The sequence below is a fragment of the Anser cygnoides genome, chromosome 4, assembly GCF_040182565.1.
Source record: "Anser cygnoides isolate HZ-2024a breed goose chromosome 4, Taihu_goose_T2T_genome, whole genome shotgun sequence".
NCBI lineage: Eukaryota > Metazoa > Chordata > Aves > Anseriformes > Anatidae > Anser > Anser cygnoides.
The window spans coordinates 64924410-64948480 of NC_089876.1; the positions used below are offsets into that span (position 1 = coordinate 64924410).

Genomic DNA, 24071 nt, shown 5'->3' on the forward strand with positions numbered 1-24071 from the left:
TCAGTAAAACAAAAGTGTCAAAGGCATCACTGCCTTTAGTGCTATTTTCAGTTACATGAGATGAATCTAGGGGGAAAAAGAAGTGATAAAGAGAAATCTCCTGTTTTTTCAGGCAGTTCAGCACCTACTAACTGGTAATTGGCATCTAGCTACAGCAGGCCTGACTCCAGACCAGCACACGGAGGATCACGCGGTCTACGTGCACCCGACTCTGCACCCCTGAAATCAGTGGAACCTTCTGTGGATCTGAGCAGGCAGAGACCGGAGTGGTTAATACATTAACTATTTGGCCTGGCTCAGCTTGCTACTGATGTATCTGAGCAAGGCTGTTAATAATGCATTCCATTTGGGATATACAGCTGCCTCTGCCCCTGACATGTTACATCACTGTTATTTTTGTTGTCTGCAGCTGAAAAAAGCAGGCACCGATTTTTAAAGACAGTTAACTGGCAGTGTTTCTCAAGTGGAGCAGTCCTGGGAAAGGTTCGTAGCCAGACTAGAGGTATAGCATGCAGTGATCCCTCCATCATAAGAGTGTGTTCAGAATTAGTGGTGTTTCTTCTTCTATAGGCAATGTCTTTTATATTAAGGCTGACTGACTTCTTCATTAGCTGATGGTGTTTTTGCTTAAGAGGCTGCCAGACTGATGGTCTGCATTGCTCACCTTGTCCACTTGTCCCTATCTGTTATAAATGCGTAGATCTAGGACATTTTTGGAAGAACGGTCTTTGCTGTGTCCGCATATCTCCATAGAATGTTTCAATAAAATACCTGGAGACATAAGTTCTGTGCATTGTCACAACACCGCTGAAGACAGAAGGAGCTGAGAGTGCTCAGCAGATCATTATATAAAGGCTGCCATTCTGGCTGTTGAGAGAATATGTTGTTAGTAAGCATTTGTCTAATACTGATGATTTTTTGCAAATCAAAGACTTAAGATATGCCACATGCTGCATAGGAGCTTACAGCAGAACATGCACAATCATGCAGTACAGTAGTCCAGCAAAAAATGGATTATTCAAGAGGCAGTCAGCGCTATTCATTACATGTTGGAAAGGGTCATGATCAAGGGATGCGGGATATTTGCTTCAGGATGGATCAAGTGGTTTGAATTGCCTTCTCTGCTTTTGTTGTCTGTAGTAGAGAGAGCGATGGCCCCAAAGGGGACCTGGTAGCATAGTGAGTGCTCCCTGCAGGCTGCCAAGTTCATCCTGCGGGCAAATCTGATCTGCCTTATTACCAGCTAGCACTGTGTGCAAGGTCAAAAAGGAATCATTTTTCTCCGTAGGAAAAGAAACTTCTAATGTTGGCTTGTAGTGATTATCTGGAGAGTTGGTCATCCAGAGGTGGATTCTGCTGGAGCCTAGGGGAGGCCCTATGTGTGGTCTCTGAGCAATGTTTTAAGGTGCAGGCATTGCTGTGAAGCAGATTCCATGTGTAAATCGTTGTCCTTACCTATACAAGTGCAAGAATAGCACAGAGAGTCTGTGTGCTGCGCTTCAACATGAGCAGTGCTCCAAACACATTGAACAGTGTTACGAGTAAACTGGGAGCAGGTCCTTTGCCTTATCCCTGTGTCAGATACCACACATGAGCTGTGAAGATGTCCATGATGACAATCTCAGGCTCTGCTTTTAGCCATGACTCCATGTTGGTTAGTGTTTCATGGAAGCTGGTAGAGCTGTGAGCTGTGAAAGCCTTCACTGCTTGCTTTTAGTTGGGGGAATTCCATCTCATGTCACAATCTCCCTTTCAAATCTTACCTTATTTTCGATTCAAAAGCTTTCTTCCTCAATTTTTGCCAAATTGCATGACCGAACTACCTTGCTTATATTAATCAAGCCAGGTAGATGCAGAGCAAAAAATCTTGCTGCAGAATCAAGATAGTGTGAATTCTGGTCTTATCAGTAAGGTGTTAATCAGCATTGGGCCAGGTTACTGCTGCTTCTCATTACATCCCTGTTGTGAAAGGGGGTCAAGGGGAGATAGTAAGGGTCTACAGTCTGCACTGCACCTGGAAATTGTACGAAGGGAGAGTCAAAATTAAGGGAGCTGCCATTTTTTTCCAAGCTCCCCTCCTTGGGGAGCTCCTTGGGAGCAGCTTTTCCACTGTCCTTGTATTCCGCAGCTCTGTGCTTGTGTCTAACTTCTTGTTATCTGCTAGGTACAATGCCTAAAGAAGGGGTTGTGCTGTGGAGGGGAGCAGACCAGAAACCTGTAAAACTTCTGTACGGGATGGGCCACGCCATCTGTGTTATTGTTTCATGACTTTTGTGAAAGCTGCCTGCTTCATTGTTCTCATTAGTAACGTTGACTAAAGCATGGTTTTTTGTCATCAGTTATCCTTAGTGGAAACTTGCCTCTGGATAGTGCCTTGAACTGTGTGTAAAAGTGTTCAAACTCCAGGGTGTGTCTATGCAGGAGTACTCAGGAATGTGAATGGGAACTGATCAAAGGTATAAATCTTCAGAGAAAGGATTAAATGGGATAAGGTCTTGCAGAGACATTAACATGCAGAATTAAAGTTGTTTAATGTTAATTGATTCGTTTTGGAAGTGAGGTCAGGTAAACTAGAAAGAAAACCACCTAAAATCTGATAAGAACGTCCGCACAGGTGTTTAACTCAACTTGTTCCCTCTGACTTGAGATTGATTTGAACTGAGTTTTGGCTGACTGAGGGCAACCCCAGAAATTAATGGGAGTGTAATCACGTACCATTTTAATAAATGTATTTGGAAAGCATGTTTTACAAATAACCCTCTTTGATAATGTTACCACAGGCTTTGAGGCAGGATTTATGCCAGGTCTCGTGGGGATTTCTGTAGCTGCTGATGTACTTCAAAGTGGTGGAGTACCTCATGTTAGACGGGCTCTTTGGCCTTGGATGGAGGAAGCAGTCGACTGAGGTGCAGGTCCCAACGGTATTCAGAAGCATTACTGGTAAAAACAAAACGAAAAAACACATGGAAGAAACACTGCTGGCTGATTTGAGAAGAGGCTGTTTTAGTTGTACATCATCACAAATGGGTACCCCCCGGTTAATTCTGAGGAGGCACCGTACACGTGGAGAGCCAGATTATAACCATCTTCCTCGCTGCATCACGTTTCACCCATGGCTAGTGAGGCTTTTGCAACTCAGCACTGAAGCATGAGGTGACTTCAGGATATTTGCTGCTCTTGTGAAGCCCCCCAGTATTTCTGTGAGCTGCGGGGAGCCGTGCAGGCAGCGAGCTTGCTGCTTTATCTGGCAGGGCTGTGAGGGAGGGCTCCCTGCGACACCGAGCAATTGTTGAAGTTGGGCTGACATTGGGCTGGGAAGTTCAGCTGTGGCCTTATTTGAAGTCATCGTGCCACAATGTGTCTCTCTGTATTTCTCCCTCAGATTTCTCTATGTTGATGGAGATTGATTTTGCCTTTGGGAACCTGAGGGTATAAATTGTACTCATAATTGGCCTGAACTGAACTAGGAGAAAGAGCTGATGTGTTCGTTCTCTTCAGCAAGCGATTTGTTTTATAAGCTGCTTCATGGACCGCTTCTGCCTGAATCTGGGAAAAGGAAAGGGAAAAGGGGGAGGTAGGAGGTGCTGTTAGTGGATGCCAATACCTGTATTTAAATGTTGCATTGGAGCGTTCTACCATCTGCAATTTATAGCTTAATTCCTCTCCCATTCAGGGAAAAATATAATCCCAGCCATCTAAATCCGTGGATTAGCATTTTCTCCGATACTTATGTCTGTTGCTCATCAGGTTGTTGCTGGAACGAGACAGCTGCAAAAAGAAGACCTCTCAGCAGTGGCAGCCAATGCTGCCGTTGACGGTGCTGGTTTCAGCAGCTCCCGAAGTGGCTGGGTTAGGGAGAAGCGAAGGTGATGGTCAAGGCTTGGGGAGGCCGGTGGGACCGGTGCTCAAAGGTCGGGCAGGGGGAGGTCTGCAGGGTTCACCCCCCAGGTTAATTGCTCTGCAGCTCTTAAGCCTGACACTCAGCTGTCCACCCCACGCTTAGCACACCGTGTTCGCTGGGGAGATTAAGATGAAAATATGTTCTCCTTGCTAAAGAGCACATAAACAACCCATAAACGGCCCATTAACCTACAAAACCGCAATAAAGAACATGTGGTAAAGCAAAGCCATAGGAGACCTGTGACCCAGCAAATTCCTTAATTGGATTTTGAACCTTATCAGTTGTGCTAAATGCAGCTAATCTGAAATTAGCAAAAACAAAAGGAAGAAGAAAAAGAAGGGGAGACTTTGCTTGTCCAGATGGGGTGGCAGCATTTCTACAACTCCTCATATGATACAGCCCAGTGAGCAAACTTGTCTGGCCAGTTGTGGAATTACTGTGTTATGAGATCAGGCATCAGAGTAACACTTCCACGTAATACCAAATGATAACAAAATGAGTGAAAAGAGAGAATTTTTCTCGTTGGCTGCAAGCAATGCCTTCAGCAGTTCTGTAATCACTTCTCTCACAGGCTGCTTAATGCACCAGCCTCTTGCTGTGCTCCAAGTTGCTTTTTGAAGCTGTAGGATATAAATTTATTTTATAGCTTTTCTGGCTGTGATATTTAAATTCTGTTAAGAATATATTGAGAGTCATTAGTGCAGATTGAGAGGGAAGTTGATGGAACATGTATCTGATGGGTTCCCTGCCAGCAGGGCTTGCTCTTCATCTGGAGGATGACTGCAGAGTCAGACACCATCAGCAAAGAGCTGAAGCCTAAATCACCTAGGCTGTTTCCATCACTGTGAAACCATCAAATGGCTGGAGAATGGCAGCCACTTACTGTTTTTTTTTTTTTCTTGAGCTAAATTCACCCCAATGAAAGGAAGAGGAAAAAGCATGTTGTGGAAGTCTGCACGTTCATGCTATAAGCCGTTTGGTGTTCTTTTGGCCAGCTGTCATCTTTTTATTGTCTGTAGTGTGCTGTGGAGGGGGCACATATCTATGTACATGTCTGAAGCACTACAGCAAAAGAAATGGAAAAAACCCAAGTACTGATAAACAATCTGCCAGTACAGTGGTATTTAAAGGCCTTAGCTGAAACTTTGGACTCAGCTTTAGTAGGTGTTTTCCCATACGTACACACAGTGAGATCTCTGCCCTGAAGCATGTGCAATTTGAATAGAGCGGGAAGAGAGAGGCTGGTATGTGGCAGTGAGGAGCTGAGGTCCTGAGCAGCGAAATGATTTACCCCAAGCCAAAGTGGTGTGGAGAAAGCAGAACTTGAACCGTGCCTCCTAGTGCTCAGGTGCATTGGTTTCAGCACAAACTCCTGGCCCTGTGGCTGATCTGAGCTGACTGTATGAAGATGAGCTCAAGTGTTACACCTATTTGCGTTTTTGAAATAGGAAAATCTTAATTATTTATACTAATGTTTATTTTCAATGTGTTTTAGATGCAGATTTTTAGTCCAAATTGCTTTTATAATTGCAAGGACGATTTTCATGCATAAGGCTATGTGTTTGCAGATATATTCTGGAACTATTCTGCCAAGAGCATCTGTTACATCCAAGTCAAATCATCAAATGCTTGTTATGCACCTCACAGATTGTGAGAAACATTTCTGAAGAAAAAGAAAAAAAATTGTAGAAACTAATGCTTATGTAAGAGTGCTAATTACCAAAAGGGTTAATGTGTATTTTCCAAGAACTAAATGTCTTTGTAAATTCAGCTTAGCAATATTTTTCTCTCTTTTTCAAGAGTATCCTGTGGGAATGTTTTTGCTTTTGTGGGAAACTATAGATCTTCTCAAAGGAAGAACTGATGAAAAAGCTTTGTGTAGTTAGTTTGGGAAACTTACTGAATCACGGGCAATGTTGTTTATGTGACATAATGGCAAAGGAATGGATCAGCTGGTTGTGTGAACTTTGCTTTCTACCGATGTATGTTTATGTTGCTTTCACTTACGTTTCATGCACACACCTTACACCTTGCTCTCAATCATGGGAGCAAATCAGATGCCCGATGTGCTTTGACTTGCCGAGGAGGCTGCGGGTGGCTCTTCAGGCAGTGAGGTGCCACTCAGTGTGACTGGTAGCACAGGGGGAGACAGCAGCAGGCAAACCCTGCCTGTCCTCAAGCTCTGCTGCCTCCTGGGCACCTGTCCCATGAGGCCAGGAAGCTGTGATGATCTGTGAACTGTGCAGTGATCTACAGGGTCAAGCCCTATTGTTCTGCAATTAAAAGGCAGAAGGATATATGTGATAGTGCCTGTGTTCATAATGGTGACACGCAGGCTGGTCTAGTGCATGTCCTGAGGATGTTGTGCTTGTGCAATGGTACCCTTGAAATGATGGGCATGGGAAAGGGGCAGCCATGAGCAGTCATCGGGATGTACATGCTGTAATTATTTGGGTTTAGGATTGAGTTGTGCTATGCAGTTCTGTGAAGAAGAGCTGTGGCCATGTCTCAGGGTAGTGAAGCTGGTGGGCTAAATGGTGGATTTCTGGAAACAGTTCTAGACCAGCACCACTTTGCAGAGCCTTAGATGTGACTGTGCAGACATGAGGATAGCTTTGGGAAGCACAGAGGTTGGTGCACCTAGCTGGCAGGTGCTTCTGTGAGGAAGGGCAGTGTTGCTGAGGCCTTTGTGATGGGAAAAAGGAGAATCGCAGGGGCAGCTCACGATGCACTGCTGACCAGTGAGCCTGAAAAGCCTTAAAGGAGAGGTGGAAGGAGGTGGAGAGAAGTAAAATGGACCTAGCTGGCAACCAGGCTTCTAATTCGTGTAGGTATTTTAGAGCAAAACTCAGATTTGTGAAACAAAACGTTTTCAGCAGTGCATTGCTTTCAGAAGGAAGCCTGGTCTTCTCTCTCACTGCAGGAGCATTCTGAATGGCTTGAGCAAAAATTGCAATTGGCTCTAAAGCTTTGGGTAAAAAATGTTCCCTTCAGTGAGGTATGTCCCTACTGCTGTATTACTGCAATTGGGAGCGTTAAAACCAATGCAGCAGGGGGAAAAATGTCACCAACTGCAAAAATAATAATAAGAAAAGATAGCTTCATTAAATTATTTTCTTTAACTGTAAATGTACTTTCAATAGGGAAAAAAAAAGCTTTTTTATTACAAAAGTATACTAGCTGGTGAGAAATTAAATTTGCATCAATGTTTGCTTAATAATTGAAGAAGAAAGCTATGAAGGCTTCCTTAAAAAACAAGAAAAAAAGACAAATGAAAAGGCCATGTTTCCTATTGGTTTCTTTTTTCACATTACAAGTTGAGACTTTGCTTACCCTGGAAAAATCAATGGTGATTGGACACCTGGTGTAATTAATTATATTGCAACAGCCAGACAGCTGATCTTTTGAAAAGAAAGGAGTTTTTAGCAGAACTGTTCAAAGTTCATAGTCTGCTGTTTAACTCTAATGCTAATAAACATTCAGCAGAAAGGATGTCTGTCTTAAAATTGCCCAGTATCGCACCTTCGTTTTAAAGTGATATGATAAGAAAAAAACTGTAGACCCCAAGAGGTCCTCTGGCAATGCTGCTTTGGTGGCACGAGCCCCAGTTGCCTCTGGGAGTTGCCCTTAGGTCTAGGCATGTGCACAGTGAGGTTTTCAGTTTTTAATTTTGAGTCATGTCCGTTTCTTAACCAGGAGGGGGGTTCTGCTCATTCTCCTTTAGGTGCAGAAACACAAATGAACTTCACTTGCACTACCAAAAGAGCATGCGTTGTTTCTAGTTTCTTCTGCCTAAATGGGCAGTCATTTCCCCATGGGTACAGGTGTGGTTTTTTTCAGTGCATTGGTGCCTGACTAAATGCATTCAGGCACATTCTTCATGTATAGATGACACAAACTTTCTGTTAAATATTCCCGTGTTTTCTAGCAATAGGTCTGGGAAGGTTATGGCTTGCCTTGCAGGCCAATGAGAGCATGAGGCGTGTTGACAGGGAGGGGAAAGCTGGCTATGGGATGCTGTCACAGTAAGCCCCAAAACAGTTTGGCTGAAACTGGTTCTATGTCATATAAAAAAGGGGGCTAAGGATCTCAGCTGATCAGAGTACTAAAGGTCCTTGGGCACGCACCATAGAGCATATTGGTTTTGAGCTTGATAGGTCTTTTTTTTTTACAAGGGCTGCAAATTGCTGTAACATAGTTAAGGACTGTAGGAAGAGGCAAGTTTTCCTGAACTTTACTCCCAGCTTGAAGTTTTAAGAAGTAAGTGAGAAGCAAGGAAGGGAGGAGAGGGAGATACACGAACCCTCCCTCACGCCCCTCCAACCACAACTAGGATGTCAAATGGAAAAGACAGCCTGGAGAAACAGCTGAACGGCTTTGGGGAGAAGGGAAAGGAAAAGAGCCGCACGTCCCTGGTCATCTCTCAGGCTGTTAACCGCAGTATTTTCACCTCTGCAGTCTCCCCCGCTGCCGAACGCATCCGCTTCATTCTTGGAGAGGAAGATGACAGCCCAGCGCCCCCGCAGCTTTTCACAGAGCTGGATGAGCTTCTGGCTGTTGATGGACAAGAGATGGAATGGAAAGAGACTGCCAGGTGGGTTGTTTTTAACTTTACCTTGAAAGGGAAGGGCAGCTACTCAGAAACCCCATGGAAAATTCCTCTTTAGCACTCAAGGGGGGTAATGTCCACGCTACAGAATGGCTTGGGAAGTCCACAGAAAGAAATCCGTACAGGTGAATTTACCTTTCTTGGATAACTGAGAGAACTCATGGATTTGTGTAAATATTAATTTACAACAACTAGAAAACAACAACTAGAAAAATCAGAGTGCCAGATTGACTTGAATAGGTTGCATATGGAGACCCAAAATCGATATGGGCTTACTAGTGCATTGCAAACATCAACAATACCATGGCCAGACTAAAGCTTCTGTAAATGTGTTAAAATTACTTAAATTCTATTGCTATAATTACTTAAATTCACACACCACAGATTGGAACATTTTGACCGCATCCTTCTGTTAATGAGTTACTGATAAAATTAATTTTAAATTGGCAAAAAATCCTCAAGTTTTTTTTTTTTTTTCCTTCCAAATTATTCAAGGTGTGTTAAATGCTGGATTGGATTGCCTGCTTTGAGTTTCTTGACTAAGTTCTCTCCCTGTCTGTTTAATGGTGCTGGTTTAGGACTGGCATGTTTGTTTGCCCTGTTTGACACAAGTTTTTTATGGCTTATTTCTGAGCAACATAGAAGGAGCCGTTGGATTGGATTCAAGATCTAAAGGCTGCTTCTTGCCTTGTGAAGTGTAGTTTTTCTACAGCAAAAATCTTTTTATTGGGTTTGCCCTGAGAGGTAAAGCCCCTAACTGCGAAGGTCTGAAACTTTCCCCTAGAAAGAGGTGCTTACCTAGCTGGTGAGCAGCCTGGGGTTTTCTCGTCCCTGTTCCCAATCCCCCTCGTTTTCCTTTATTGTGGCTGTGCTAAGCTCTTTCCCCACCTTCCAGTCTTAAGGGCACCTACTGTGTTTGGAGGTAGCTAGTGTTGTTTGGCTACCTTAATCTTCTTTACCTGTGATTTAATGAACTGCTCCACCGCCTACCCCCTTACCCCTTATCTTGTTTTATTTTTACTTCTCGGTCACTTGTAGAGCCTATTTAAAGACTTTTCACCTTTACTCTTTAACTCCTTTCTTATTGGTCATCCTTTTCTCCCTTTATTTCTTTTCTTCCCTCTTATCATTAGTTCAGTACTTGCATGTTGTCATGTGTGCCGCCCAGCTCTGCTTTTTATGGCAAATTATGCTTTCCTCTATGTATAGGCCTTTGAGAAGGGTTTTTAATGACAGTTTGTTAAGGCTCTTCCGCAGTTCAGATTTTGACGGTGTGCTTCATATTGAGCACTATATTGGGTCTCTCCTTTGTAATATAAAAATTGGGAAGCTCTGTTTTCCTCAAGTCCACAGATATTAGCCATCAGGAGGAAGATACCCCATGTCCTGCATGAGAAATGACAAAACATTTATATGTCTTGAGAAGCATCCATGAAGAGCCCTCCGCTTTTATGTTCCAAGAACCTTACAGAGGGATATGCTGGTGCTCTTTTACCATCAGGCAGCTGTAGAGAAAAAGGGAGGTTTTCTTCCTCTTTGAAAATGCTTTCTGATTTCACATGTGAAATACACCTTCAGTAGAAGTGCTAGATTCAGCTGTATATATGCCTCTCTCCCTTGAGTGATACATATCTATATTAAATACTTGAAGAGGGGACAACCTGTTGAAGCACAGTGAAATTCTTAACCTTGGCTAACTTCCTGACTTTCATGGTAATTTGTCGATGGTGATCTTGCACAGTGTATAATTGTTCAGGTTTTTTCAGTATCTTCCTGAAATGACTTAATCGAGCAAAACAAAACCTGCTGTAAGCTGCCGAGTGGCTCTTGCTGCAGAATATACGAGCTAGAGCTGGCCAGCTCTGCTTTGGTAGTTGAGGAGCTACATGCTCTGCCGCTCACTGCAGCTGATGGGTCTAAGACTTGACACAGAGTGGGAGCTGTCAGGAGAGACAGGGTTTAGCAAATGGTACCAGAGGAGTTCTGATCAATAGAAAAACTGGAACATGGCACGGAACATTTCTAGCAGCAACCTTCAAGATACTGACTTTAAAAAGCTTCCAGAAGAATACCTTTAATTGCATAGCTTGACTCTTGATCCATATGACTTCAGCTGTCTGTGCTGCAACCCCAGTGTAAATGGGCTATAGTTACCCCCCTGCACTCAGTGACATTTCAGATAGTAAGTACATCAGTCCGTGACCGGGGCTTGAGGATGTCTTACTCCTTTGTGTGGTCCTGTCACACATTAGTGAGTGGGTCTGGCCATGATTAACAAAAAAGAGAAGTTTTGGAAAAATATCTTTTTTGTAGAGTGTTTCATAACGCAGCCCTGTAAATGCATTAGAAATAGAGCAGTAAAAGGGAAGGTTTATTGCTGTTAAAAGGTAACCTGAAGATTTGGGTCACTGGGTGTTCCTTGTTCTCTGTCTTTTTTTTTTTTGGTGCTCATAATCGATTTACTTGGTGTGGATGGACAAGTTCATGCACCAACATGTGAATGTTTGCATTTCAATAGTAGTTAAAGGATACAGAGCAAGCTGGTAAAAGGAAAAGAAAGACCTGAAACAGCTGGAGGCCACCAGCTGTTTTGAGGCTCAGTCCATTTACATTTGGGAACGAAGATGTGCACACCATAGTGGAGATTGTCATTCTGCAAGGCAGGGACATGGCAGAAAGATCCTGGTGACAGTGAAAAGGACTGAAAGGGTTGTAAACTGGCGGATAGGCTTTTAAAATCTTTAATTACGGTTGCTTTTTTATGCTAGCTCTGTCAAACAGTACATTTACATCCTTCACCTCTTTCCTCATTACAATATTAACATGCCTTTTATGCAATCCATTATAGGGCTTTAAAAATAAAAAAGATGAGTCCTGCATACTGGCTAGCAGAGATAATAGCTGTCTTCATGGTATGTCTACACTGAATATACTGAAGGCTCCCAGAGAAGCATTTGAAGAGTAAGATGTTATTCTGGAGGCAACCAAGTGCACTGGTGGCAGATTTTTCTTGCAAATCTCTGTCCTTTGGAGCTGGTGATGCCTATATGTTCCTGAATTCAGAGTCCACAGTGCCAGCTTTGCTGGAGCTGCCAGTGTAGTAAGGTCCAAGAGGTGTAACACTACATGGGTGTTGTTTGCCGTACCTTGCTGCTTCTCTAATGTGGTCATGAGAATTTTTACTAGCTATTGCAAGTGAATTAAAAGTGACAGAGAGGAAGAATATGGAGATGTAAAAAAACAGAGGGGGATAGAAATAACGAAAGAAATTTGGTTGTTAATTTTCTCAAGTAAGAGTGTTGATAGTTGTTTGCCCTGAAACGGCACCTTGCTGTTACGCTGCCAATAGAGTTGCCTTCAACACTCAGGAGACTCTGTTTCAAGATGTACAATTTGAAATCCACCCAATAGGAAGCATTAACCCTACATCTCTCTCTTTTGTCCTTTCCACTCTCCTCCACCCTAAAAGTCAGACAATTTGTTCCAACGTTCAGAGGCTGCCCATGCAACTTTCTGGGTGCGAGTGAGCTTTTCTGTGTGGTCTTGTGTCAATGGTTGTTTTTGATAGCACATTTTGTGTCCTAGTTTGCAAAGTCTTTTTTGATGATACTTCAATGACCAGGTGCATAAGTATGATCTTTGCCATAGTACAGATGTACACTGTACAAAGTACCAAATTTCTGTCTTGACATGCTTTTGGCTTATTTTCTGAACATTAACAGATATTTCTGATGTATCCTCAAGTCTTTATCAACAAGACGGGATGCATGTAGCTGATGATAATTTCACAGTAGCACGATATCTTCTGGTAGGTTAGTTTAGGAAAGTATTGCACCAGGAGTGGTCTTTCAGTGATTTCCCCTGATGCAACGAGGAGTGACCACGCAGTTCAACGTCCTCAAAGCCACATCTGCCTTCAAAGTGGGCACTTCTGGCTCCTGGGAGGTGTCTGGGACTACCTTTGCTTCAGGTTTGGCTCATTTTTATCACTTTAGGTATCATTTGTGAGTGAAGTAGCACACCGGATTGGTTCAGTTCAGTTCACACTGAAGATGCCTCCTTGTAAACCTCTCCTTTGCTTTGCTTGGTCCTTGGCAAACCAGTGTATTTAATTAGGTGAAGTATATAGTGGGGAATAATAATAAAAAGCCCTAAAGAAGAAGACATGTATTAAGCATATGGAAAGCCATGTGGAGAGCATTGCTTAACTAAGTACTGGCATTGGTTTGCAGAAATTTGTGAATTATACACTTTCACCAAAAATACAAATGCTTTGTAATTTGCAGCCTTTATGCTGTTGCAGGGTAAGCAGCATCTAACTGCCTTTGATACGATCTCAGTAACTGTATGATCCAGTCATACGTATGTGGCCATGTCACACACCCTTTGAACTCCACAGATGTGCAGGTGCCCAAGTCACTGTGCTTTCCTAGCAAATACCCAGGTGGTATGAGCTGAATACAACCTTGTTACTCAGAGCTCGAATTCAGTCTCTTCGCTTGGGTTAAAAAGCAACTTCTGAATAATGAAGTCTCAAAAGAGATTACTGCAGTTGAAAAGCATAATTGATTAATCCTCAAGTAATACATTTTTTAGGAGTATGATTTCACTTGGCGTTAATAATATTCTCTTGAACCACTTTGTGACTTCCTTACCTTCATATGTATGTTTTCTTTGTCTTAGTAATCCCCTTATATTACTTAGTAGAACTTTCATTTAGCCAAGTATATTAAAATAGTATCTTGGGACAGGATTAGAATGCACTTGTACTTTGCAATCAGGTTGCATTAAAACATCTTCCTTTCTCCTGCATTCCGTGCTCACAGTGCAGCCGTAGCTGGGTGCTGCAATAAAGGAAAAGGTCTGTGCCATTTCTTTTCCTTTTATAAGCGCAGCAAAAGTCTGAGCCAGGTGAAATTTCCTCCTGTGGGTCCCACAGAAGGAGTTGTTTGCGCAGCCCCTGGCCGGCCACCTGTGCAAACACCTTGCTGGCAGCGGCAGGAGCCAAGGGCAGTGCGGAGCCACAGCGGGTCACGCTCCGGCTGGCCGCCTGCGGCAGCGGAGCTCGGGGTTGCGATCCCTGGGGTAAACCTCTTGCTTGCCTGCTGTGATGACATGGTTTTAGGGGTGTAAAGAGTATTTTGCACAGAACGGCATTTAACCTTTGCTCTAATCTTCAACTAGAGAGATGAGCTTTCTGTTTTTTCAGACCTACTTTGTTAAATGATTAAACAATGGATAGAGAACAGAGAGAAACAACGAAGCCCTTAATTTATCTTTTCCATTGGTGGCTCACTTGTTCCTTCCAGAGCATGTTTGGATCTGTTTGGGATATGCTGCTCTCCTCTGCCCTTTGCCTCCTGCCAGCCTGCTCCTCTTGGGCAGCACTATGCAGTGCTCCTGACTGTTGGCCAGGCTGCCGAGTTTTGGCAAAGCCCTGGTGCTTCTCCTGTGCTCATGCACTTGAAGATGACCCGTGTCTTTGCCCTACTCAGGGGACCTGTGGCAAGGAGGATGGGCAGCAGAGGCTTCTCTGCCTCCAGCTGGCAGACCGCAGATTTGAGCTCTGGGAAGCCGGGGTGTGAAACTTTTTTTGTGAGTTAAATCTCTGTGCCGTGCCCCTGCTGCCCCACTGCTCAATACCCACTGTTATGTGCAGCCTTGGTAAAGGCTCTGAGCTCTAAAGAAAAAGGGGCTATATTAGAGCAGGGTTTAGTTATAATCCCATATAGATACTGCCTTTTTGTTTACAAATTGTGGGCAGATGAAAGAAGAGGAATGTAAAAGCTGAGGTCCATTTACTGATATTTCTGCCTTACCTTTCTCTGCAGTTTTCTCCTACTTTTCCTGCCCCAAGCTTACCTGATTCCTTAAACAGGAGGTGAAGCTTTCAGATTTTATTATCTGGATCGGAATCCTTGAATGCAAGTCACCCTATTTCCAGAAATGCTGATTTTTTTCCATTCTTTCTATCAGCACCTCTCACCACTGGCTACTTTTGATTAGTTATTAAGTGTGAATATACTTACCTGACTTTGATTTGCTTGGATCTGGTGGAGCAGTTGTACTCAGCGTGATGCAGAGCGTCGCGTTAGGGACTGGGTGTGCAGCCCAGGGAGGGAATTAGCGGGTGTCAGCTGAGTTGTTGAAACTACCTCTGTATTCTTGGCCTGGAGCAAACATGAGGTAAACTGTGTTAGTTTAAGGCTTGGTGAAAGCTATTAAAGATAACGTGTTTTACCTTACATTTGGGATAGTTTACAAGCAAATACAGCATTATCACTGCTCAACTAACACATACCAACTCATTAAGCCTTTGCAACTTGATCATGGATTTGTGGCCTTAGGGATGTGTGGGAAAATGTGTACGCTTGAACTTGTCAGTATGTTGTGATATTTCAGCTGTGTTGCTTCTTTCAGATAGGTCTGCAAGGATTGGAGGGAGCAACAACTTCAACACAGTCTCTTTGCTCTGCCCTCTTGCAGGTGGATAAAGTTCGAGGAGAAGGTAGAACAAGGTGGGGAACGATGGAGTAAACCTCATGTGGCCACGTTGTCCCTGCACAGCTTGTTTGAATTAAGGACGTGTATAGAGAAGGGCTCGATAATGCTGGATATGGAGGCCTCTTCTCTCCCTCAGGTGGTGGGTAAGTAAGTTTCCTTGGCTCTTTCCCTAAACAATGACCTACAACTTTTAATTAACCTTGATGATGGTTTCTTTTGAAGGCAAGGGACTGAGCGTAACTGTTTTTCCCCCCAGAAAAACACATGAGAATTTATTATTTCCACAGTCTTCCTGGAATAAAGTGTGAAATAACCATGTTGGAAGATTCCAGGCTTTTTCCCCTCTCTTTGAGGCAGTCCCTCCATTTTCACTGCCTGATGAAAGCACTCCTTTTTCCTTAAAGAAGTAAAACAAAGAAATAATCCTCCTAGGAGTAACAGGGAAAACTAGAAAGTGCTTGGAGACGGATAACCAATAAACAAAAGGGAGTCTTCTCAATTTGTGAAGAAGAGTGAAGGAATCCACTTCAGTGATAATTATGTTTACCTTGAATTATATAGAATCAGTTGGATCTTGAAGTAGATATCCAACGTTTACCATGTGTGTCTGAAAGGAAAGGCATACACTGACAATTAATGTTTGCTATCAGAAATGTAGCATTTAAAAGGCTACCTCTCTGTGGTTAGAAGTGCCCAGCAGGTACTGCTTTGAGAAGAACAGTTGCAGTTTTGGGCCCTCGTGGTCAGACCACAGACTGGTTTGGGGTGAGTTTCCAGGGTGGGCTGCTAAAAGCAGGTGAAGGGTCTGTGTGAAATAGGAGCACTCCCCTCTGGCAAAGGAGGGTGAAGAGCAGTCACAGGATCAGCTGATTCTGATGAATGGGATGGCAATTTTTTTTCTGTCAAAATAGCTGTGGCCCAAGATGACACTCAGTGACATTGCCAAGAGCTATACCATGTTCCAGATGACGTGTAAAAAGGCATCTAAAATAAACCTAAGAAGTGAGCCATCCAGTGGAGGTACATTTAAACAATACACTGAGTTTGATAGGCATTATGTGAAAGAGGTGTAGAGGAACAAAATGAAATAAAAACACTCCAGAACTCAGTGCTTTGAATCATAATCTCAGGACTCAGGCTTAGTGTTGTCCTGGCATAAAATTATCAGATGACATGTGTTGCATTACTTTATAAGACTTGGAATTACAGAAGCTGCCTCTGATATTGTCTACGGAGTTTTGAACTTTTTTTTGTAGGTGCTTGTGGTGGCATTTATTTCCTTTTATTTCTGTGTCTGTATCCCAGTGCACAGCATTGCAAAGTTTTTAAAAAAATAAGTTATTCTGGATGAAGTCACTTCGAGATGTCACGTCGAGTAACCCTTTTCACCATCCAAATCAAGCCTAATTTCCGAGAGACTAAATGACAAATCAGTGGCTGCTGTTGCTGTACTACTGTCCTGAGTGGGCTATTTTTGCTGTTATAGGTCCAGGTCCTTTAATCAGATACAGAGGGGTGTCTAAGAAGACCACAGACTTGCTTTCCAGAAGTATTTAATCATGATCACTTTGTTGAGGTTCGGTAGTGACAGGCAGGAAAGTAAAATGCACAGAGCTCTCTTTGTTGACTTGAGTTATATCAGAAGCACGAAAGGGAATAAATACTTGCCAGATGGAGAAGGATAAACCTGATGAAGAAAGGCATTTTGTTCTGAAGGAAGTATTCCAAAAATCACTAACAAAAAATACGAACGAAAGCCTGCAGAAAAACAGCACCTTACAAAAACAAAACTTTTGCCAAACATTTTTGTAACCATACCTACATGCTTATAGTCATTCTTTTCTGAGTTAGGGTGGAAGGACTAGGCTTTTTTCCCTAGTGATTTGAGAGGCATTAATTCTTGGGTAGCAGCATATAGAAGATGACTTTCTGACTCACTGAGTTAGCAAATGTGATGCATGTTCTGCCTCCACTTTCACATAACTTTTATTATTAACACAAATAAAAGTTACTGGTAGACAAATAAGAGCTGCCACATTCCCCGGGGGGACAGCACGTTAACTGAAGTAATAAAAGGAACAGCTTAATGTGAGATTTAATGCACAATAGTGATTTTTTAAATATATCTGGCTACCTCCCCCCCGGGACAGAGGAACAGAGAGGAGAGAGTTGATGGAAAGTGAGCAGTCTTTGCAGTGAGTTGGATGTTGTTCTTTTGTGGTGATTCAGTTAAGGGCTAAGCCCCATAATATGGCCTGTGAAAATGGGAGCAAGTTCTGCCTTTTGTAGTTGCTGTCGTTTTACTTTAGTTCTAAGAATGAAAGATTTAATTAGTGGCTCATCTCCAGGACTTTTTCCTGGAGTTAGATTAGGTTTTTATTGGGGGCCTGTGAGGTGAATTCAGGCCTTGTTGAATCTGATAGAAGTTTAACCATGCTATTTTGGGGATCATCCTGGAACTCAGTGTAGCTGCAGCTTCTTTACAAAACCTCAGGGTTGGAGCAGAGTCCCCTCTCTGAACTAAGAACCATCTTATCCAGGCAAGAGTTGATTTGAAGCCCTCTGAGTGGCATGTATGGAAATAACACAAGGGAGTTTGGGTGGAAGAGGTGTGTGTTGGTGGCTGATGGGTTTTTCTTGATGAAAACACTGCTTTCATTGCAAAAGAAATGATTAGAGGAGATTGCCTTTAGAAATCAAATGGTAAAACCTGGTGGTAGCTTTGAGATGGGAAAGAAAGACTTGAAAATAGGAGGGTGACAATTACTTCCCTCTCCTAGCTATCCCTTAATGTAGCCAAGTTCTGTGCTTTGTCATTCATTTTCCTCTCTTCCTCACCCCTTTGTGTGCAACAGAAATGATTGTTGACAATCAGATTGAGACGGGGCTTTTGAAATCTGACATGAAAGACAAAGTCACCTACACGCTGCTCAGGAAGCACCGGCACCAGACCAAGAAGTCCAACCTGCGCTCTCTGGCAGACATTGGAAAGACCGTCTCCAGTGCAAGTAGGATGTTTACCAACCCCGATAATGGTAATGCAGAGGCTAACTGGCTATAGCCTTCCGTTTTAAAGCAACCCACCAAACTTGCCCGCCAAAAACTAACTCCGTTGCCATGATAATGCTTTTCTAACCCACAATTAGTGTAGCAAGACCCATACTGATAACACATCAGTGGTGGGCTCTGATGGCTGCTTCTGCCGTGGCACATTGCTCTAACCATATCTTCACTGGACGGAGTGGGAGAGGAGGGGAGGTGGCAGGTAGGCAGCAGGATACAGCAGCACAGGAAGCGGAGAGGTGCTCCCGCAGCTGGTGTGTAGGAGGTGAGGTAGGAACAGCATTAGGAAAGGGAGGCTGACAACAAACTCCAAGCGTGCCTGAACCCAAAAGGCTGATCCTCTGAAATGCTTGTGCAGAGATGAAGCTTTTGTGCGTGTTCGATTTCTGTAGCAGATGGTGTCGATGGCACTCTAAATCAAAAATTATGCGAGAGTAAAATCTAGCTTGCATTTTATTGCCATGCAATCATTGTCCAGTGCGGGTAAAGCTGATTTTCCATTTTGCTTTATTCATCCTAAAATTGCTTTGTGTTGTTATGTTGTATATTATGTCTCTGTTTCTCTCTAAAAATTACCTCATGTATAGTGTTGTGTATATTGTGGTGTCTGTGTAAGTGTGTGTGTGTGGATACAGACAGCTGTAGAGGCCTTGGCAATGACACTGTAGTTATTCAGACAAGGAAATTTGCAGTCATATTAGTGGGAATCAAAAAAGAGAGGATGTTTTAAGCCTATTTTTATGTCTTGGAGTTCTGCAAACTGCCTCATGTTGCAGTATGGAAGCTTGTCTAAAAGTTACCGTTTCAAAATATCCAGAAACAGAAGTAAGTTGATGATTATCTTGCTACCTTGAAGGCCTCTAAGCTTTCTGTGTTCTGCTTCTTGAACTCACCCTAACATTTCTCCCTAACTTATTGTACTTAATTAATATTTCCTACTTTCCATTGTCCTTTGCTTTTGCAACAAGTGTGTATGTGCATGTGAAAAATATTTATTACTCTTGATGATGCATCTTATCATGTACCAGTGTCTTGCTAATGCAATAATTAAATGAGTAACACAAAGGCACAGTAACATGAATCAAGGAAATGTCCTGGATGTGCAGCTTTTCTGTGAATATCCTTGCAGGAGCCCAACGGAGCTAAGATAGGGACTGTGCTTCGGACTGTTGCTCCTCAAGACCCCCTGCTCATTTCACAGTAGCTTCAGACAGGTGTAAGATTTGTAGGTGCCCCAGTTTTTGCCCTTAAATATGCCAGGCACTTCAGATCCTTGGAGTATGCCTTAATCATGTCGGGACTGGGCACCCAGCAACTAACTCAGATTTGTTTTCATCTGGGATGAAGAAACTGATTTCTTCCCAGCACATGCTATGGGGCTTTCCACTGTCTTCCCACTGGGCTCCCAGCAAACTCCCCACTGCCCCACTGGGTGCATGGAAGGCTTCTGCTTTCTGTTAAAAAAAAAAAAAAAAAAAAGGAAAAGTGTGTGAAGTGTGTGTGAGAGGAGTGGGGTGGATACATCTGTTGCAAGTGAAATGCATTTTTCTGGTGGTGTCTTTCTGGACCTTTGACAAAGTGAGCAGGCTTGCTTTGAGGAGAAGGATCCTGCACTTGGAGCCATGGGGTAGGGGAGGCAAAACTTCAGACAGACATCGGCTGCTTCAGTCTCCCTGGGCATGGTGTAGGGGATGCACTTGGTTCTCAGCTCTAGCCCCCAACCACGTGCCTAAAAGTAGGTGCTGCAGCACCCAGGGTAATGGTAACAGACACAGTTATGGTAACAGGCTGGCTGATGGTACATTTACAATTCCACAAGCAGAGCAAATGTCTCTCAAATTGCATAGGAGGCTAGAAGGGAAACTCCTGGACGTTGGCAGTGCCTCTGTGTTTGGGCAATGATAGGCTCTTTTCCCATTTTATGGTTAAACAAGAAATCAAGCGTAGTGTTTTATTAAAATTACCTGTCTCAGGGAATTCCTAAAGTACAGAAATGTAAAGAAACCTGTACAATTGACTGTATTATATTACTTTAATTAGCACCTCTTTCATACACAGCAAGAATCTAATTGAAGGGGTTAAGACTTGCTCTGTTTACAACACATATCCACCTTCCACTTCTGTCTTGCATCTATTTTTGCTGAACAATATGCTTGTAACAGCCTCCTCTTTTTTCAGCAGCTGGTGAGCATTGAATTCTTCCTCTGTGCAGTTAAAGTCACTCATTGAGGAGTCATCAAAACCTCAGGGAGTAAAGAGAAATCAAAACTTACTTAGGAGGTTTGAAGGTAAATCATGCACAGTGTATTATTTAACTACACCTCAGATGGTTAGCCCTGTCTCTTCCCCATACGGAGCCAGACATTCACTGCTGGTTTAAAAAGAAAATAATAGCTTGCTTATCCCGGGAGGATGATACTGGCAACGGGTGTTCATCTAAGTTCTCACTCCAGCCCCTGCTTATTTTTCATGGCTAGGGACATGCTTTGCTCAGACAGTCGGTGACTTAGTTTTTCGTTTGTTTGTTTTTGTGTTAGAAGGGACTGTGAGGGTCCCGTCTCTGTTGAACTGATTCTCAAAAAACTTTCCTGGCTTTGCTTAGCCTCCTGACTGACCTTCAGCCACTTCTGTTTGTTTTCGCCTGTTTCCCCACCTGGAATGTTTCTATGTTGTGAGAATACATAATGCGTTCTGTTTCATGACAGTTGAAGTGCTTTGAGCATTAAGGAGGAAGAGACTTGCATACAAAGGGAAATACTTCATGAATAGTTGTTACTGTTATTTATTATTTACACTTTAATGAAAAAATAACTCCATGAAATACATTCTGGAGTTATACCACACTCCATGGAGTTCAGTGAGTGCTCTCCTGTGATTCTGAAAGCAGAATTTGTCCTTTAGACAGATAAAAATTTAATGAGGCCAACAGGAGTGCAGCTGCCTTTCAGCATGGCTAATAACAATAATAAAAGTGCCATCAGCCCCAAGCGCTCATAAATTTTCCTGGAGTTTCTTTCCAGGTAGATACTTTCTTTCAGTTTCTACCTTCTGTTTCAGTGTCAGTGAAACTCTCATACAATATTCATGCTGCATCCAGGTTAATGAGAACAACAGTCCCTCAGGACACGAGACCTGGGCAGTGCTTAATTCTCACCTCTATAGAATAGGATTTTGGGCTGATATGTTTAGGAAGCAGCTTGGTGTTCTGCTCGACTGATGTTTACTGCTGTTGTTAAAAAGGGTAACTCCTCATCTTTGGTCCAACCATAAGGCACGTTGATGTAAATTACAAGGTGCCCTGCTAATTTAGCTTACACAAGCTCTGTGTGTTTGTTAATGAAGCAGGCACGAAGCTTAACTAGACCCTGCAGTATGTTATGTACAAAAAATGTTACGCAACTTACTGCCTCTTACTGGGCAATCACACTTTCCTCGGAACCTATGATTCTGTTAAGTATCTAATTGCATTCAATTACTTTGCAAAACATTTATTTAGGAAGCACTTTAGCATCATGTCATTAGCAGGGATTTTGCCCATGAATTTCCTTCATATTTTTTTCAAGTAATGCTACAGGTAAACTTAAAATCCAAATTAAATAGTGACAAATTTATTCAAGTATATACAATAGGTCTGAAATCTGAAAATATCCCCTGGATCCATGGTCGTCAAAAATACTTAGGTGCCTGCATCTCATCAAAATGATTAAGTGACAAAGCCTTAAAGGCTTGAAAATCTTTTGTGCCTTTCTTACCTTTGCAGTAAACCTGTTGTAGACTACTCTTGTGGTATTTAAACAGATTATTCAGAATTAAAAGTTTTGAATGTGTCCTAAGAGATTCTTCGTGCATAAAGCAGGAAAAGAAGGTAAAGAAGCAGAAGTTGCTAGGACTTAGCCTCTAGAAAGGGGTGTACCTTCAGTCTGTTGTGTACTGTTGTGACTTTCTTTAAAGTATCTCAGGCCTGGGCGTTCGGAGCTGACTTGCTGCATGAATGAGCCGATGCAGTTTGCAAACTGCATCGAGAAACTGCGCAACCTCCAGAGCGGTGATCTGCCTCCCCCACGCTACAGCGGCTCAGCACTGACCCTCTCCAGCTGCTCCCTGCGTGTTTGGAAACCGCACCCAGGATGACCGCGGCTGGCAGCAGCGCAGTCATCCCGCTCCCACTTCTTTCGCTTCACTGCTCCTCTTGATGACAGTCTAAATAGCAATCAGATTGGCAGAAACACTGAACTTTTGAGCAGCAAAGGTGTGCAGTGTGTGCTTTTTATTCATAACCGTGTCATAAAGATGGATATTTGGCCTTGCCCAGTGGTCGTGTTTGTGGGAGGATGTTTTCTGGGCAAGCCCTTTGCTCTTGGGAAAGAAATTGTGCAAAAGATGTTAATTTCTTGTTTGACGCTTGATGGAGGAGGATAAATCAAAGCAGTTCTTTGCTGTCCATTCAACAGGAAAAAGATGATTATCAAAAGCTGAGCAGACAAAGCTGTACTGAGCAATTACTAAAAGTTACTTTACAAAGACACTGCCCTCTTCATTTCTTTCTATTGGTAGAAATTTGAGATGCACGATATGTTCATCAAGGACCTCCAGATACGTTCCAATTGAGCTCTTGTGTTTTTTTTTTTGATGTGTTTTTTTGTGTGTCTTGTTTTGTCAACTGGCTTTCTAAGAGTTCTCTGTGTTAATTCAGATGTGTCCTTTCCTGGCACAGGATACAGCATTTGAAGCGAGCCCCTGCAATAAATAATGTATATGCTAGAGGCTATCCAGCAGTCTTTGCCCATCTGGCACACCTTTGGGTTGTAATGCAGATCTGCCATTGGTTTGCCACTGTAGAAAATGAGAACAATGCTCACCGTTCCTTGTGCAGGTGCCTGAGGACTGTCTCATAAATGTTTGCCAGTACTTTGATGATGAAATTTGCCATGCGGTGCATATTTTCAACGGTTTTGTTTAAAAGTTTCCTGCCTGCCAGCATTTTGTATAACTTAACACCTGCGAGAGGCTTTGGCAAAAGTGTTGAAGAGAAGCGATCGAATCGTACTGAAAACAAGTTGGCAGAGGCTGTAGAAAACTGTGATGTGTTTATGTGTGAGTATTTAACCCTCATAAATAATGGCATGCTACCATTACCATGTGAATGGTGTCTGCGCTGCCCAAACACCTAATGAATGTTATTTATTTCTGCTGTGCTGACAGAGAAGCTTGGAAACAGTTGAGTTAAAATAACACTTGCACTGTCCTGCATTGGCTGATGCAGCGAGAATGGCAGCTAGTAGCTGCTGAAAACTTCTCTGATTTTATTTTGATTCTGTATTAGAGTTCAGCTTTATCCAATTGAGTGTTTTTCATAGAAAATGCATCCTTGATCCCTTCAGAGAGCTGAATGATACAGTGCCAGTTGAATAATAATAGTTCAGGAAGAGAGAGGTTAAGCCATAAATGAGATACTTTCAAAAAAAAAAAAACAGTGATGTGTTGAGCTGTTTGCATTATTTGAAGCATTACAGAAGAAGTTATGCACTTCCAAGCCCTAACTGGTGTATGTCTGGGTATGTATAGTCAGGATGCTGAAGTTGGCTCCTACAGGGAAGTGACCTGTAGGGAAGTTTTTTTCCTAAAGTACTGAGTGTCTGCCATTCTTACTGACTGCACTGCTACCTGGCACTGCTCAGCACAACTCGAATCGCAGCTGCCTTACCCACTTGCTTGAAATCTGCTTCTAAGATGCTTGAATTTTAGACACCAGGGACAAAACATTGGTTCCAGAGCTGCCAACAGGGGAGATTTGTGCTCCTAATAAGTAGACTCACACCTTTGGTCACTGAACTATGCAGAAAGATGCACTTATAACTGCGAATGTTCGAACACTGTCACCTAACTCGCTTGCTTGTGCAATTGCTTGAGCGTTTCTTTCTTTTTTTTTTTTTCCCTTCGACTTTTCAACTTTGCTCTCTTCCTCCTCTCTGCTGCTGCTACTGTCTCCTGCTT

At 42.8% G+C, this 24071-nt stretch overlaps 1 protein-coding gene across 13 annotated transcripts in view; it reads left to right on the plus strand.

Annotated features, from left to right (window-relative positions):
- Positions 1-24071, plus strand: part of SLC4A4 (solute carrier family 4 member 4) — a 230004-nt gene that overhangs the window by 116463 nt on the left and 89470 nt on the right. For 9 of the 13 annotated variants that reach the window (XM_013193772.3, XM_048045703.2, XM_048045701.2 and 6 more), the window contains 3 exons: positions 8360-8495; positions 14997-15157; positions 17870-18049. In XM_013193772.3, the coding sequence (XP_013049226.1) occupies positions 8360-8495; positions 14997-15157; positions 17870-18049 (477 nt within the window). Of the gene's footprint in view, positions 1-8359; positions 8496-14996; positions 15158-17869; positions 18050-18088; positions 23172-24071 lie in introns of those variants that run through there. The other 4 variants (XM_066996802.1, XM_013193769.3, XM_013193771.3 and 1 more) reach the window with 2 other exon arrangements.